The 14,215-nt window shown below is 38.8% G+C and overlaps 1 protein-coding gene across 1 annotated transcript in view; it reads right to left on the bottom strand.

The window, feature by feature from the left end:
* The window catches only part of rxfp1 (relaxin family peptide receptor 1), an 85,324-nt gene that overhangs the window by 32,391 nt on the left and 38,718 nt on the right, over positions 1 to 14,215 (bottom strand). The window contains exon 3 of the mRNA XM_079668143.1: positions 564 to 647. Within this exon, the coding sequence (XP_079524269.1) occupies positions 564 to 647 (84 nt within the window). The remainder of the gene's footprint in view (positions 1 to 563; positions 648 to 14,215) is intronic.

Genomic DNA, 14,215 nt, shown 5'->3' with positions numbered 1-14,215 from the left:
TTTTATATCTCAATCTATGAGGAACCGCAGTAGACAAACGGCGTTGCTATAGCAACACGTCATGTTTGTTTACACACTAAATCAATAGCGCGAAAAGGGGTGGGGTCAATATGACCCACTTGGCGGAAAAAGGTATAAATGGCAATTTTTGGGGCGATTTCTTCAATCTGACTTCATATTGACAATTTTTAACAACATAGGGTGCTAGATAACACACTTTCAGGAAAAGTCACGGACTGGGAGACTTTAATATTTTATTTAAAAAAAGTTACATACAATATAAAACAGCTCTGGGTCAAATTGACCCCGTTGGCGGTTCTAGTGTTAATTACGTTATTTATAAATTAATCTGAGGGCTGCAAAAACAGGAGGTGGGGGCCGCATACGGCCCGGGGCCCGCCATTTGCCTATCCCTGCTTTAGAGCAACCCTTTGAGTTTCTGTGAATCGGAAAATACTGCAGCACAGCACTGAAATCAAGGACAATTTCATCAGACAATGCCATAACAGCTTCGATTTATTTAGAGTGGGTGTTATTTTGAAGTCGAGGAACAGAATACTTACAGCACATATGGGACTTTGTTCCAGTGGTGTAGCTGGGCATCCCAAAATACTTGTCGAAAAGATGGGGCCATCCATTATTATCCCCTGAAAGAAGAAAAGACAAACAAAGACATTGATTACAACCCAGAATTTTTCCTTCAAAACACAACATCTTTCATTAAAGGAGACATGTCATGGCCATTTTCACTGATCATAATTGTTGAGGTCTACTAGAATAGATTTATATTGTGCAATTTTCCAAACTCACATTGGTTTCTCATACAGCATCTCTGTAAACTACGTGTATTCACTGAATTTCACTCTCTGCCTTTAACGGCTCGTTGTAGCTCCAGTAGCTCCAGCCCCCACCCTCCCTGTGAGCACAGTGTGCTCTGATTGGTCAGGACGTTGTGAATCGCGCTGAGCTCCGTGGAGGTGTGGTTTCCTTGTTTAGCGATACACAGCAAAACACATCCAAACTCACCCTGAGCACACACAAAGTCACAGCCGAAGTAAAAACAATAAGTGTGGCTTGATATTGAGTTAGAAAAAGGTTGATAAATGCTGTCAGAATGGGTCTGCAGAGAGAATTTCGCAGGCTATCCCAACTGTCTGTTATCAGCCTGCAGCCAGGTAGGAGAGATCAGCAGAGCTGCCTGCACTGAGTGTGTATGTGTGTATGTGCGTGTGCGTGTGCGTGTGTGTGTGTGTGTGTGTGTGTGTGTGTGTGTGTGTGTGTGTGTGAGAGGAAGTCCGTGGATTGGTTAATTTGGACCAATCAGCCTGGTCATAGCTCTGGGCGTGGCTACTGGGTGTTCAGCCGTCACAATGTCCAGGAAGAACATGAGAAATCTCCAATGAGGCGTTTTGGGGAGGTCTTTTTCCTGTGTTAGAGTTTTACTCCCTACAGGGTGTACTTTGAGGGGTTTTGACTCTGCAGACCGTTTACATGCATAAAAACCTTCATAACACACAAGGGGACGGGTAATAACCGGAAAAGCATGACATGTCTCCTTTAAGTATACTTTAAAGTCCTATAAATGTTCCACTTTGTCAGAAACAGTTTGTCTTGCAGCTCGCTCTTTGAGGATACACAGTTCCACCCACACATAAACAAAGTTCTGTGATAAAGGTCACTGTTGCTATGATGGCAGGGTGCTTCCTTAGTGCTTCTCTTCGAGTGAGTGAAACACAGTCCCATGACACTTTTCTGATGTTGACTCTTTGATGTTCTCACTTTGATTGGCGAGCAGGGGGGAGAAAGCATCAGGGGTTTGAACTTCTTCGACTGCGAAATTCAGACCGTTTATAAACCCTTTTGAATTTCCAAAGAAGTCAGGCAATTTGTATTAAAAACAAAGGGTGTACAAAAGTACTGATTGAGCAGAAACCAACACTTAGTCTGAGCAAACTTGAAGGTTGTGAGTTAAGATTGTTTCAAGATGTTAACTCAACTTGAAAAATCAAAATCCTAAATATACTTAATTTCCATTAACACAATAAGAGAAAACAAAACCAATTGGAACAAAAATAATTGCCTAAATATTTACTAAAATGTTGAGTTATTTACCTAAAAAACGATTTCCTCAACATGTCACTAGATCACAAACTAGGCTAGCATTAAGGGTACAACAATCTGCAGAGAAATAATTGTTTCAACCTTGAGGTATGTTACTCCCAGGACAGTACAGAAGCAACTCAGCTTTCACTTGAATCCCTGCGAGACTTTGATGTAGCGTTTGAGGAAATCGGACCAAACTGCTTGTGAGAACCATTTATCCTGCCCGGGCAGACTTGCAAAACATCCAAGTCCTGTTTCCACTCTCCTCCAAAGTGATTTTCCGACTATCCGTCACCTTTTTTTTAAGACCCTGGTGCAACTTCAGCCAGGAAATAATCCTTAGTCACTGTGCTGCTGCTGTTTTTCTGGCAACTGCTGAGGAAGACTGAGATGTAAATGAAATTTTAAATACACCTTGAGTTAATATCGCTTACTGTGTCTAAGGTAAATTATGAACTTCACGCTAAACTCTAAATGTCTTGCTTTGTTCAAACAACAATTCAAATCCTGATTATACTAAACGTATATTCTAAGTTATCAATCAGTTTGAGGTCATACTGTAGAAAAGTGTGACACGTTTACATGCTTTAATGTTCAAAATGTTCTTTAAAAACAGATCACACAATTCTTTATCCTTCTACAAAACTTTAATGTAAGGTTAGTTAACATTTATTGATGCACATTTTTTTTTTAACATTTTTGTTAACAAATAATGCTTTAAAACAGTGGTAACACTTTATGGTACAGTAAGGGTACATTAACCATCATGCATGACTTAATGCATGAATTCATTCATGTAGTACTTCATGAACTATCAGTAATGTACAAGGATTCATAGTATCTCATGCATGATTTAATGCAGGAACAATACCTTAATTAATGTCAATGTCTTAAATCAACTAAGGTATCTCAATCATCATGACTTCTGAGTTATTAATGATGTTCAAGTCTTCTTCATATAGATCTGCAGTTAATGTGACAGGCCAAAAAAACTGAGCAGTCACAGCAATTCCAAGTGTTGTAATCATGATTAACTAAGCATTATTTTGTCATTACTTCATCATGTTTGTGCCCCTTCAAACAAAGTGGTGACCCGGTCTGTCGGTCACAGCAGTGCATGCATTCTGTTGAATTCAAAGTGTTGTACGGTAATCATGATTAACTATCAATAATTTGGTGGCTTAGGGGAAACCGAACTGAGACACTTTTGAAAGAACATCTTGCAGTTATAGAATGGACTTACTGGCTTGGAAACAGGCATAAGAAAGGACCTCTCTGTCATTGACTGAAGGACATTCGGGTCATGTTTCCCTGATTGAACCACCAAGAGCTCACTGACTTCAGGTATGAAGAAGATGGACGTTTCAAGATAGCCCCTGATCGTGCCTCACATCTATTATCATTACGTATGAGTCAGGTGTTTTTTTCTGAAAGATAAATCCCTGATGATCGATATGCAAGTAATTTCAGTGCATTTTTTCTGTTGTGGTCAAGTTAAAATCACAAATAATTCAACAATATAAACATGGTATGATTTACTATTAACTTCACTATTGTGTCTTTGCCGAAAAATCTTGTTGGCTTTGGATTATAAATTAAAGTGTGTTAATATTATGAATGAGTTATCTTAAATGGTTTGTGAGCTTTAAGATAACACTGTATGATACAGTCAGTTTTTTGGCCTGTCACATTAACTGCAGATATATATAAAGAAGACATGAACATCATTAATAACTCAGAAGTCATGATGATTGAGATACCTTAGTTGATGCATTCAATAAGATATCGTTCCTGCATTAAGTAATGCATGAGATACTATTAATCCTTGTACATTACTGATAGTTCATGAAGTACTACATGCATGAATTCACGATGATTCATGTACCCTTACCACAGAGCGTTACCAAAAAAGTAACTTAGACAAATGGTGCCCAGTGTAAATGACACCTATGGAAGCAACTCAACTTAAATCCCTGTTAGATGTTAACGGTACGTCCACACAGCAGCGTTAAAAAAATCTTCCAACGCTTCTGCCCATTCACTTTGAATGGGGTGACATCACTTTGCCTCACTTTTCGCCAAACTGCATTGTGGGAAGCAAAGCGGAGATTTCCCGTTCTTATTATACATCCATGAGATTTCCAGGCATCTCAGGATTGAAAAGTTTACCAATGTTCAACTTTTGAATCTTCTGAAGCTTTCGGTGGAAGCATCAGCCAATCAAATCATATGCCAGTACAAGCTCTAGCCAATGAAACCGCTGCTTGTGTGCCAGGGGCGGGAGATTCATGTGATTGGTTGTTGGTCGAGATTCAGACACGCCCGCCGGCAAGCTTTTTCCAAAGCCGCTGTGTGGACGTACCGCAAGAGTGTTTGAGGGAGTCAGAATAAACTGCTGTGAGGACTCTGTTTTGTGCAGACCTGCCACACATCCAGATTCCCGAAAAGACTCCTCACAAGTTTCCAACTATCCATCAACTCTAGACAATGGTGCTGTTAGATACTGTATCTTGCAACCTCCGCCAATAAATAATCCGTATGTCTCTGTGCTGCTTCTGCTTCTCAGGCAAGGGTCATTTAAAATACATTAGCCAGCCATTTCATTCTCTCATTTGTAAATGTTTCTGTGCAACGAGGCAGTCATTATTAAAGGGGCCCCATGTATAGGTTTTGTGTATGCAAAGGCTAAAATCCCAAGGTTCCCTGCCAGAGGGAGTTTTTCTTTCTTTGAACATTAAAGCATGTAAACATGTCACAGAAGAGACACAAAATGAAAATATTTCCTTTTCAATGAAAAATATACACCGACAGGCTGAGCAGGCGAGCTTCTTAAGCGGCTGGACAATTAATAAACCCATGATTTGACTCAAAATATGGATTTAGAATGATTTTATTGATTTAAAAATGATGTATTGCTACCGCTAATACAATAATAGTCTGTTTCATGGCGTACCAACCAATTGAACTGCGGCAACAGCAACGTAACCTAGAACGACAGCAGCTATGAGCGGTTTTCTGTAACTGTCAGGTCTGTTCTGTCTGCTTTTCCAGTAACCCTCCTTAAAACACAGCCAGAGCCCATTTCTTGTTGCGGTTAGAGTTTTCTTCCCGTCTGTCTGCTTCTGGTGACTTCTCTGACCTCCAGCACTCCATCTTTTAACCTTATCCTTCTCTTGAGCTTTTCTTTTCAACTTATCATGAATCCAAAGTTTAGTGCTCTCCACAAATATAAAAATGAAAAAAGTATTCAATGGTATTTTCTGATTGAGAAAGCAAATGTTTGTTGTCCAAAGCTGATTTTAAAGTTACCGGACTTCTTTCTGCAGATTGATATTACTGTACAAAGTGTAGTCCTTAGCAACGGTCTGTTCACCTTGCAGGGTGACACAACAAAACAAAAATCTGGTTAAAAATCAATCACTAAAGCTAAAAGACTATCTTTGCTCATAATATTTTGGTTTCCACTGTCAATATAACCACAGTGGTAATGACTATTATGTAAGGGATAATGTGCTGCAACGCGGTCATTATGGGGAAAAGAACACCGACAGGCCGATCAGGAGCCCGACGCGAAGCCTGCAGTTTGCTTTTCAGGGGGTTGTCGACCCTCCGCTTTGCGTCGGGCCGAACCACGCCCCTTAGCTGTGATATAATGAGCATATACCACGGCCTGTCGTGAGCTATTGCTTAATTATCAGACCCCGCAGGAAAGGGTTTCCTGTCATCCTTAACACATGTAGCTCTTGGATTATTAACTCGTAAGATGAATAGTTATGTGTTGAAATATACATTACAAAATCATTACAGTTTCAAATCTTATGCTTAATATATCAATATACAGTATATATCATAATATATGTCAGCTATATATGAATCATTCAGATTCACAACTCATGGTGAAGTGCAAAGATATCACCCTAAGATCTCTGTGAAGTAGCTCACAAGGAGAGTGTATTGATTAAAAAGGGAGGTACACACCTTGGAAAAAGCTAGATACTGTAGGTGGTGGAAAGTCCGCGTGATCTGCATGCCAATTGTTGCCATGCTCTGAAGTTCATGGATAATATTCCATAGTGAATGCTTACAGTGGATGACATGGGGTGTACGTTGAAATGAAGATCATACATAGTCAATGATCTGTCTGTTAAGTGGAAAATATTCTCCATACCAATGACGGACTGGGTCTTCAAAGCCATTATTGTCCGAAAGCCATTGCCTTTTGAGTACAATCTAGACAAGCTTCCTGCTAATGGAGTTTTTAAATGGCATTTGTATAATGGAGCATAGCGCTGATTGGACATTCAGTACATTATAATTATTTCCTGAAATGTCTATTAAATGTGGGGTAGGTAAGTTTGAGAAACCGACTCGAGATACACTTTTTGTTATATTCCATGGAATGCTCTTAACATCCCGATAGCAATGAACATCTGAAGAGCTTTGACAAAAAATCCATTAAAAAACTTCATCTGTGGAAGCCGTAGCGCTGTAAAAAGCACGACCAATCGTTTTAGCCGGCACGGCTAAAATAACTGGATGGCCTACCTGCCTGTCAGCCTTCCATCTGTGCACAAACTTATCTCGTGCCCTCATTGGTCATGTGCGCGTTCGTGTGTGTTGGAGGATGGGCTCTGGAATGAAGTGGCAGATTTGTTCCAGGTGTGTATTTTCAAATTCTAGCACACTCGAGCTGGTTTCTCCAAAATGACCTACCCCACCTTTAAGGGATAATCTTTCCTTATTTCCAAGGGTTCAGTTTGGTGACCAGGTTACTTTTCTGGAGAGAAACTATGCAAGTTTAATTAATTGTTTTATTTGTTGTAAAGAGAATAAGGGTTTTGTTTATCGCAGCATTAATGCATTTATCTTCACTATAAAAACTAGCTCCGTCAAGGATGTGCGCAAGAGAAACTCCATCTGGAGGGAAAAACAGGGATGTTAGCCTTTGCAGGCTATTTACATGCACATAACACACTACATGAAAGGGAAAACCTCAAAAAGCAAAATAGGGCCTCTTTAACATGCTGATGAGTGGCAGAAATAACGATTACAATGTTTACTATATGGTGTTTTAGTGCAAAAACTAAGATCAGCTGAATAAATGTTTGCCTCAGATCACATGAAAGGATCTCTAATGTTTCATCATGAGAGGAAGATATGCTAATTTCATGAAGATTCCTCTAAATACTATTAAAATAATAATGACTTCACAAATGTGGTATTCATGACGGCAAATGATCTCCAAAGTCCTTAGCAGTCACCGTCTAAATCGTGTGCTGCATTTGAAATAAATAAACTAACTCTGTTTCAGGGAAATCTACCGATGTTCTAGTAAGAACTTGGAGCTTATCCAAATGACTGAGTAGCTGGAAGAGCCTCTTAGAATCGGTGCCAGAAGCTTCTAATCATTTGCACTGTGGCCTGACAAAAAATACAATACAGACCCCAAATAAGTGAGATGCCGATTCAAACTGGAATCATTTATACAGTACATGCTTTCTGTGTGTTACTCTCTGTTGGATTTGGATGTCTATTAACAGAGCAGACAACGACACTTTTGTTCAGGAACAACACCACAGAAGATTTGTGGTATTATTACAAATCCCGGAAGTATACAAGCGAACAGTTATACAGTTAGATCAATGATTCGTCGTGTGGAGCCCTTTATTGTTTGCATCAGGTCTGAAACACACACGAGGATGCACATGTATGCCATATAGTCGAAAAGGGGGGTAGCAGTCGGTGGCGGTAAAGGTAGCAATTAGTTATCAAAGAGGATAACAATAATAAGAAGAAGACCACTGTTGTTTACTTTGTCCCCCAGGATACAACCAAAATGTGTGTGGTTTGGATAATATATTTATAATAAGAACAAGTATTTCCCCCCTAAGCACACTAAATTGTGTTATATATATTTATCAGTTATTTTTAAAATCCACACAAACTATTCTTCCCTTAAGCATAAATCTAATCCACGCCTCATACAAACAAAAATAATTAAAGTTTGTCTTTATTTCCTTTTTCAATAGCAGTTGCCAAGAACACCAAGAGCAAATACCAGGATTTTAGTATCCATTAAAACAAAGTTAAGACTGGTGCGTGAACTGCAAATGTATCAAAGAAGCAGACTTGACAAGCAATAAGACATCTACTGTAAAAGGCCATTTTTTAAGACTGGCCTTGTGCTCACTCCACACAAAATGTTCAGTTGTTACAAAAGGAGGAGAGAGTGTTTGTGTCTTCATCTTCTTTCTGAGTGCCCAGCCTTTTGTTGTCTTCTCCGAGTTGAAATTGTCAGTCATTGATTGTTATTTGGTTGCTTTGTTTCCTGTTTTATTTTAAAAGTTCAGCCTCCTCATGAGTAATGGCCATTTCTCAATGTGTTTTTGTCTGTACTTGTAAAATCATATATAGCCCAAGTACTTTCCCAGCACATCATTTTGCATCTGGCCAAAAACGGTTTACATGTTCAGGACCTATTTCATCAAAAACGATTTGGATGGTCACTGATTGAAAGGAGCCCTAATATGCTTATTTTCAGGTCAATATGTCGTTTTTTTTTTTACAATTTAAACTAACACACTGCTTTATGGTATGCTTAGTGCCAAATCAGCAAATGTGAGTGCAAAATTAAAATGACATTTGTAACCCTCCTATTGTCTTCGTTTCCCCCCCCCCCTTACTTTGGTGTTCGCGGTCAAATTCTACCGGTCCTGTTTTAACTGCTATTACATTAACACAAAAACCATTATTCAAAACCAATTTTCATTTAACACCCTTTCAAACTGTATATATTGTATCAGACTACTGGTATACATGAAAAACTGCAACAAAGAATAGACAGTGAACATGTATTGTGTGTGCCAGGTGTGATCCATGTGGGGGGATGGGCACATACGAGCGGGAAATGTATCAAATTGTTCTGTGTGTGTTTGTGTGTGCCAGGTGTGATTTACATGGGGGGATTGGGCAGATAAGGGGGGGAACACATCTAGAGTATGTGTTCTCTGAGTTTTTATCAGCTTTGGTACTTAAAACAGATAAAGTAATTATCGTAGGTGACTTTAATATTCATGTTGACGATGATAAAAATAGCCTTACTGTTGCATTTAACTCTATATTAGATTCTGTTGGTTTCTGTCAGAGTGTAAATAAACCAACCCACTGTTATAATCACACTCTTGACCTTGTTCTGACTTATGGTATTGAAATTGAGCAACTATTAGTCGAACCGCATAATCCTGCTTTATCCGACCATTTCTTAGTAACTTTTGAAGTACTGTTACTAGACTACAAAGCATTAGCCAAAAGCTCCTGCAGCAGAAACCTATCTGTTAGTGCTATAGCCAAATTTAAGGAAGAGATTCCACCAATACTTAACTCGATAGCATGTCTGCATGTAGGGGAGGAAACTTATACAAAATGTACACCACCCCAAATTGATCATGTTGTTGATAGTGCTACAGATGCGCTGCGAATAAAATTAGACTCTGTTGCTCCTTTGAAAAAGAAGAAAATAAAACAACATAGATTAGCTCCATGGCATAATGCCGAAACCCGCAAAATAAAGCAAAAGTCGAGACAACTTGAAAGGATATGGCGTTCCACTAAACTTGAAGAATCTCGTTTAATTTGGCATATTACACTCAATGAATATAAGAAAGCACTGCGTAAAGCGAGAGCAGCATACTACTCTTCATTAATAGATGAGAATAAGAATAATGCAAGATTTCTTTTCAGCACTGTAGCCAGGCTGACAGAGAGCCACAGCTCGACTGAGCCTTCTATTCCCATAGCACTCAGTAGTAATGATTTCATGTGCTTTTTTAACGATAAAATTGTTACTCTTAGAAACAAAATCAATGACCTCTTGCCTTTAACCAGTATAGTGTTATCAACAGCTCCCGGAAACGTAAGTTCTAATATTACACTAGATAGTAAACTAGAATGCTTTTCAGCCATAAACCTTGAACAATTAAATTCAATGATTCTCTCTTCTAAACCATCAACGTGTATCTTAGACCCGATTCCAACTAAGCTGTTAAAAGAAGTTTTTCCATTAATTAGCACTTCTTTATTAAATATTATGAATATGTCTTTATTATCAGGCTATGTTCCACAATCATTCAAAGTAGCAGTGATAAAACCGCTTCTTAAAAAGCACAACCTCGATCCAGAGGTTTTAGCCAACTATAGACCTATTTCTAATCTTCCGTTCCTCTCAAAGATTCTTGAGAAAGCAGTCGCAAAACAGCTGTGTGATTACTTAAAAAACTATGATTTATTTGAAGATTTTCAGTCTGGCTTTAGAACACAACATAGCACAGAGACAGCTCTGGTTAAAGTCACAAATGACATTCTAATAGCCTCTGACAAGGGACTTGTCTCTATTCTTGTCTTGCTCGATCTTAGTGCTGCATTTGATACTATTGACCATGATATCCTATTGCAAAGACTAGAGCACTTAGTTGGCATACAGGGAACTGCATTAGGCTGGTTTAGGTCCTATCTATCTGAACGCTCTCAGTTTGTACGTGTCAACGATGAATCTTCCATGCAAACCGAAGTTAGCCATGGAGTGCCACAGGGCTCAGTGCTTGGACCTATTTTGTTCACCCTATATATGCTTCCGTTAGGCAATATTATAAGGAATCATTCTGTAAACTTTCATTGTTATGCGGATGATACTCAACTATATTTATCAATCAAGCCTGATGAAATTAATCATCTAAATAAAATTCAAGACTGCCTCAAGGACTTAAAAACGTGGATGACCTTACATTTTTTGATGTTAAACACGACCAAAACTGAAGTTATTGTACTTGGCCCGAAGAATCTACGAAACAAATTATCTAAAGATATATTAACTATGGATGGCATTAATTTGGCCTCCAGTGAGACTGTAAGGAATCTTGGTGTTATATTTGATCAGGATTTATCCTTTAACGCCCACATAAAATCAATTTCAAGGACCGCCTACTTCCATCTACGTAACATTGCAAAAATCAGGCATATCTTGCCTCAAAACGATGCAGAGAAACTAGTCCATGCATTTGTTACTTCAAGGCTGGATTATTGTAACTCCTTATTATCAGGGTGTACCAAGAAGTCAGTCAAGTCGCTTCAGCTGATTCAAAATGCTGCAGCTCGTGTACTAACCAGAGTTAGGAAAAGGGACCACATTACTCCTGTTCTGGCTGCCTTACACTGGCTCCCTATAGAACACAGGATAGAATTTAAAATTCTTCTTCTTGCCTACAAAGCCCTTAATGGGCAGGCGCCATCTTACCTTAAAGAACTCATTATACCCTATTGTCCTACTAGGGCATTGCGTTCCAAGAATGCAGGGTTGTTGGTTGTTCCTAGAGTCTCTAAAAGTACAATGGGAGCCAGAGCCTTTTCTTATCAAGCTCCACTTTTGTGGAATCAGCTTCCAGTTTGTGTTCGGACGGCAGACACCCTATCCGTTTTTAAGAGTGCGCTTAAGACCTTCCTTTTTGATAAAGCTTATAGTTAGGGCTGATTAGATTCAGCCCCTAGTTTTGCTGATATAGGCTTAGTTTGTCGGGGGACATCTTACTTCTTCCTTCTCTCTGTCTATACCTGTGTACTCTCATGTTCCGATTAACCCAGCTTCCCCAAATTTCTTTCTTTTTGGTGTCTATATACGCCGGGATCCGGAGTCATGGATGATCCTGCGGTCCTGTGTCATGGATTGCGAGTCCTGGATCTTGAGTCGTGGCTGTGGTCCTGGATCATAAGTCCTGGATGGATATACTCATGGATTCATCTTCCTATTATACACACATGCATTTCCAAACATTTGGACTACCTATGTTGCAAATGTATTATCTTTTCAATTTACACACGACATCTATTGCACGTCTGTCCGTCCTGGGAGAGGGATCCCTCCTCTGTTGCTCTCCCTGAGGTTTCTCCCATTGTTCCCCTTTAAACTGTGGGTTTTCTCCGGAAGTTTTTCCTTGTACGATGTGAGGGTCTAAGGACAGAGGGTGTCGTATTGTCATACTGATATTCTGTACAAACTGTGAAGTCCACTGAGACAAATGTAACATTTGTGATATTGGGCTATATAAATAAACATTGAGAGAGAGAGAGAGAGAGAGAGAGAGAGAGAGTGTGTGTGTGTGCACAGGTTTCTTATACTATCTACATACATCTTATAGTATAATACAGTACATATGTATAATATGAGTTTAATAATAAACAAATAATAAACAAATAAGTGCTTAAACATAGTTAACATTGTAGCAATATATTAGACGTTAAGTACTTTGTCAGGCTTAATATTTATCTGTAGATACAAATGTCACTGTGTGTGCTGTGTGCTCTGCATGTGTGACCATTAAAGAGGGTTTCATCCCTCCACATTCTTCTTCTATACCCCCAAAGCTTTTTTCTTATTCAAAAGAAGACCTTAACCTAAAGTACTCTTTAATGTTTAAATTAAGCCTTATTAGTTTGTCTGTTTTGAAAATCCTCCTATTAATATCTAATAATAAAATAATAGAATTCAATAACGTTCTTCAACCACCAGGTGTCCCTTTCTATCAGCTGTGCACCGTTATGGTGTACATACAGCCTATCTACCAATTGGATCAAATATAAGTCAGCCGAATCAGTGTTGATACTGCAAGGAGACGTATTGTGTGAAAATAAATGTAAGATGTTGTTTAATTGCTTATATATTTATGATCCACGTCACGTTTTCAGTTTTGGCGGCAGTTCTTCCTGTTTGTCTGGAAGTCATGTTTTTAAATATAACTACGGTTGTAGTTGAAGAGTTTATAAATTAACATGAACCGAAGCTGTTGCCTGGCAACTCAATCGCACGACGCCACGTCCGTTAATTCCACATCCACACGCATGGATTAACATCGATTTAATACATTAATGTAGCCTTTGTTTCTGCTATAAGAGGTGTCGACCAGCTGGGGCAACAAGAAAATCGGCGTAATCGAGTGTGACTATTAAAAAATAAATCATCATTATATTAATATTGACAATAACAACCGACCGTCGGGGTAGCATTTGCTTGGCATTTCCGGTTATTTCTCCACTGGTTAACAATACTGTGTCACGTTTGAAGGGACGCAATCGTGACATCTTCACGTCTCCCAGCATGGTAAATCGTCACATGTTCACGTCTTGCCGTGATATCGGGTTGGTTTTATCTGATCAGGATGGTTAATAATTCCTTTTCTTTATGGCGGTCATTTCTGACCGGGAACACCATGGATGTTACAAAGTTGACTAAATCATCCAAAATTCACGGAAAGTGATAATCAGCTATTTTGTATGTTCAAATGTCTACTGTGAAGGATATCATAAAGCCTTAATGCAATCGAATGTAAAACAAAAAAGTGATGATGATGATGATGATGATGATGATGATGATGATGATGATGATGATGATGATGATGATGATGATGATGATGATGAAAGTAGTAAATCGGTGAGATTTGACCCGAAGACAACAGGAGAGTTAAACATCAGGATGTTAATCGTAATTGTTAAAATGCTAACATGCTGATGTAACATCAGCTGTACAGAGCTTCTTGCATGGCTGTAGACCCTTGTTTGATCCATTGGAAAAAAAAAGCTCTTATGTATAACCCATGTTTATAACAAAAGACTTTATACACATCTTTGAAACCATTAATGTAATTTATTCCTCGTAAAAGCGTAATCAAAGCTTCAGTTGGGGCATTGAAACCTCCTCTCATTCACTGTCCATTTATTTTTATATTGTACAATTCAGTGAGAAACCATACTTCAAAAAAGGGGTAGGAAGCGTCTCGAACATTTGCCGCAGTGTGGGCATGTAATGCAAATCTCACAAAGCGCAGTTTCCATGAATAATGTACTCCATCAGCTTTGTTACAAAGAAAGCGCTCATGGCCCGAATTGATAAGCTTCCAATGGGTGTGTGTGGGTTCGGATATAGGACACAGAAGTTTTCAAACAGTGAGCAAAGAGAGAGACATCAAGACACTCTTTCTAGTTAATAACAATGAGAGTAAAACAAATGTGATGGAGAAATCAACATTTTTGAGTCTAGGCCATTACAATGTCTCGTTTTTTTTGCTAT

Source organism: Notothenia rossii (assembly GCF_949606895.1).
Source record: "Notothenia rossii genome assembly, chromosome: 3".
NCBI classification, from domain to species: domain Eukaryota; kingdom Metazoa; phylum Chordata; class Actinopteri; order Perciformes; family Nototheniidae; genus Notothenia; species Notothenia rossii.
The sequence above is the reverse complement of the archived record's forward strand: the minus strand, read 5'-3'. Positions and strand labels throughout refer to the sequence as shown.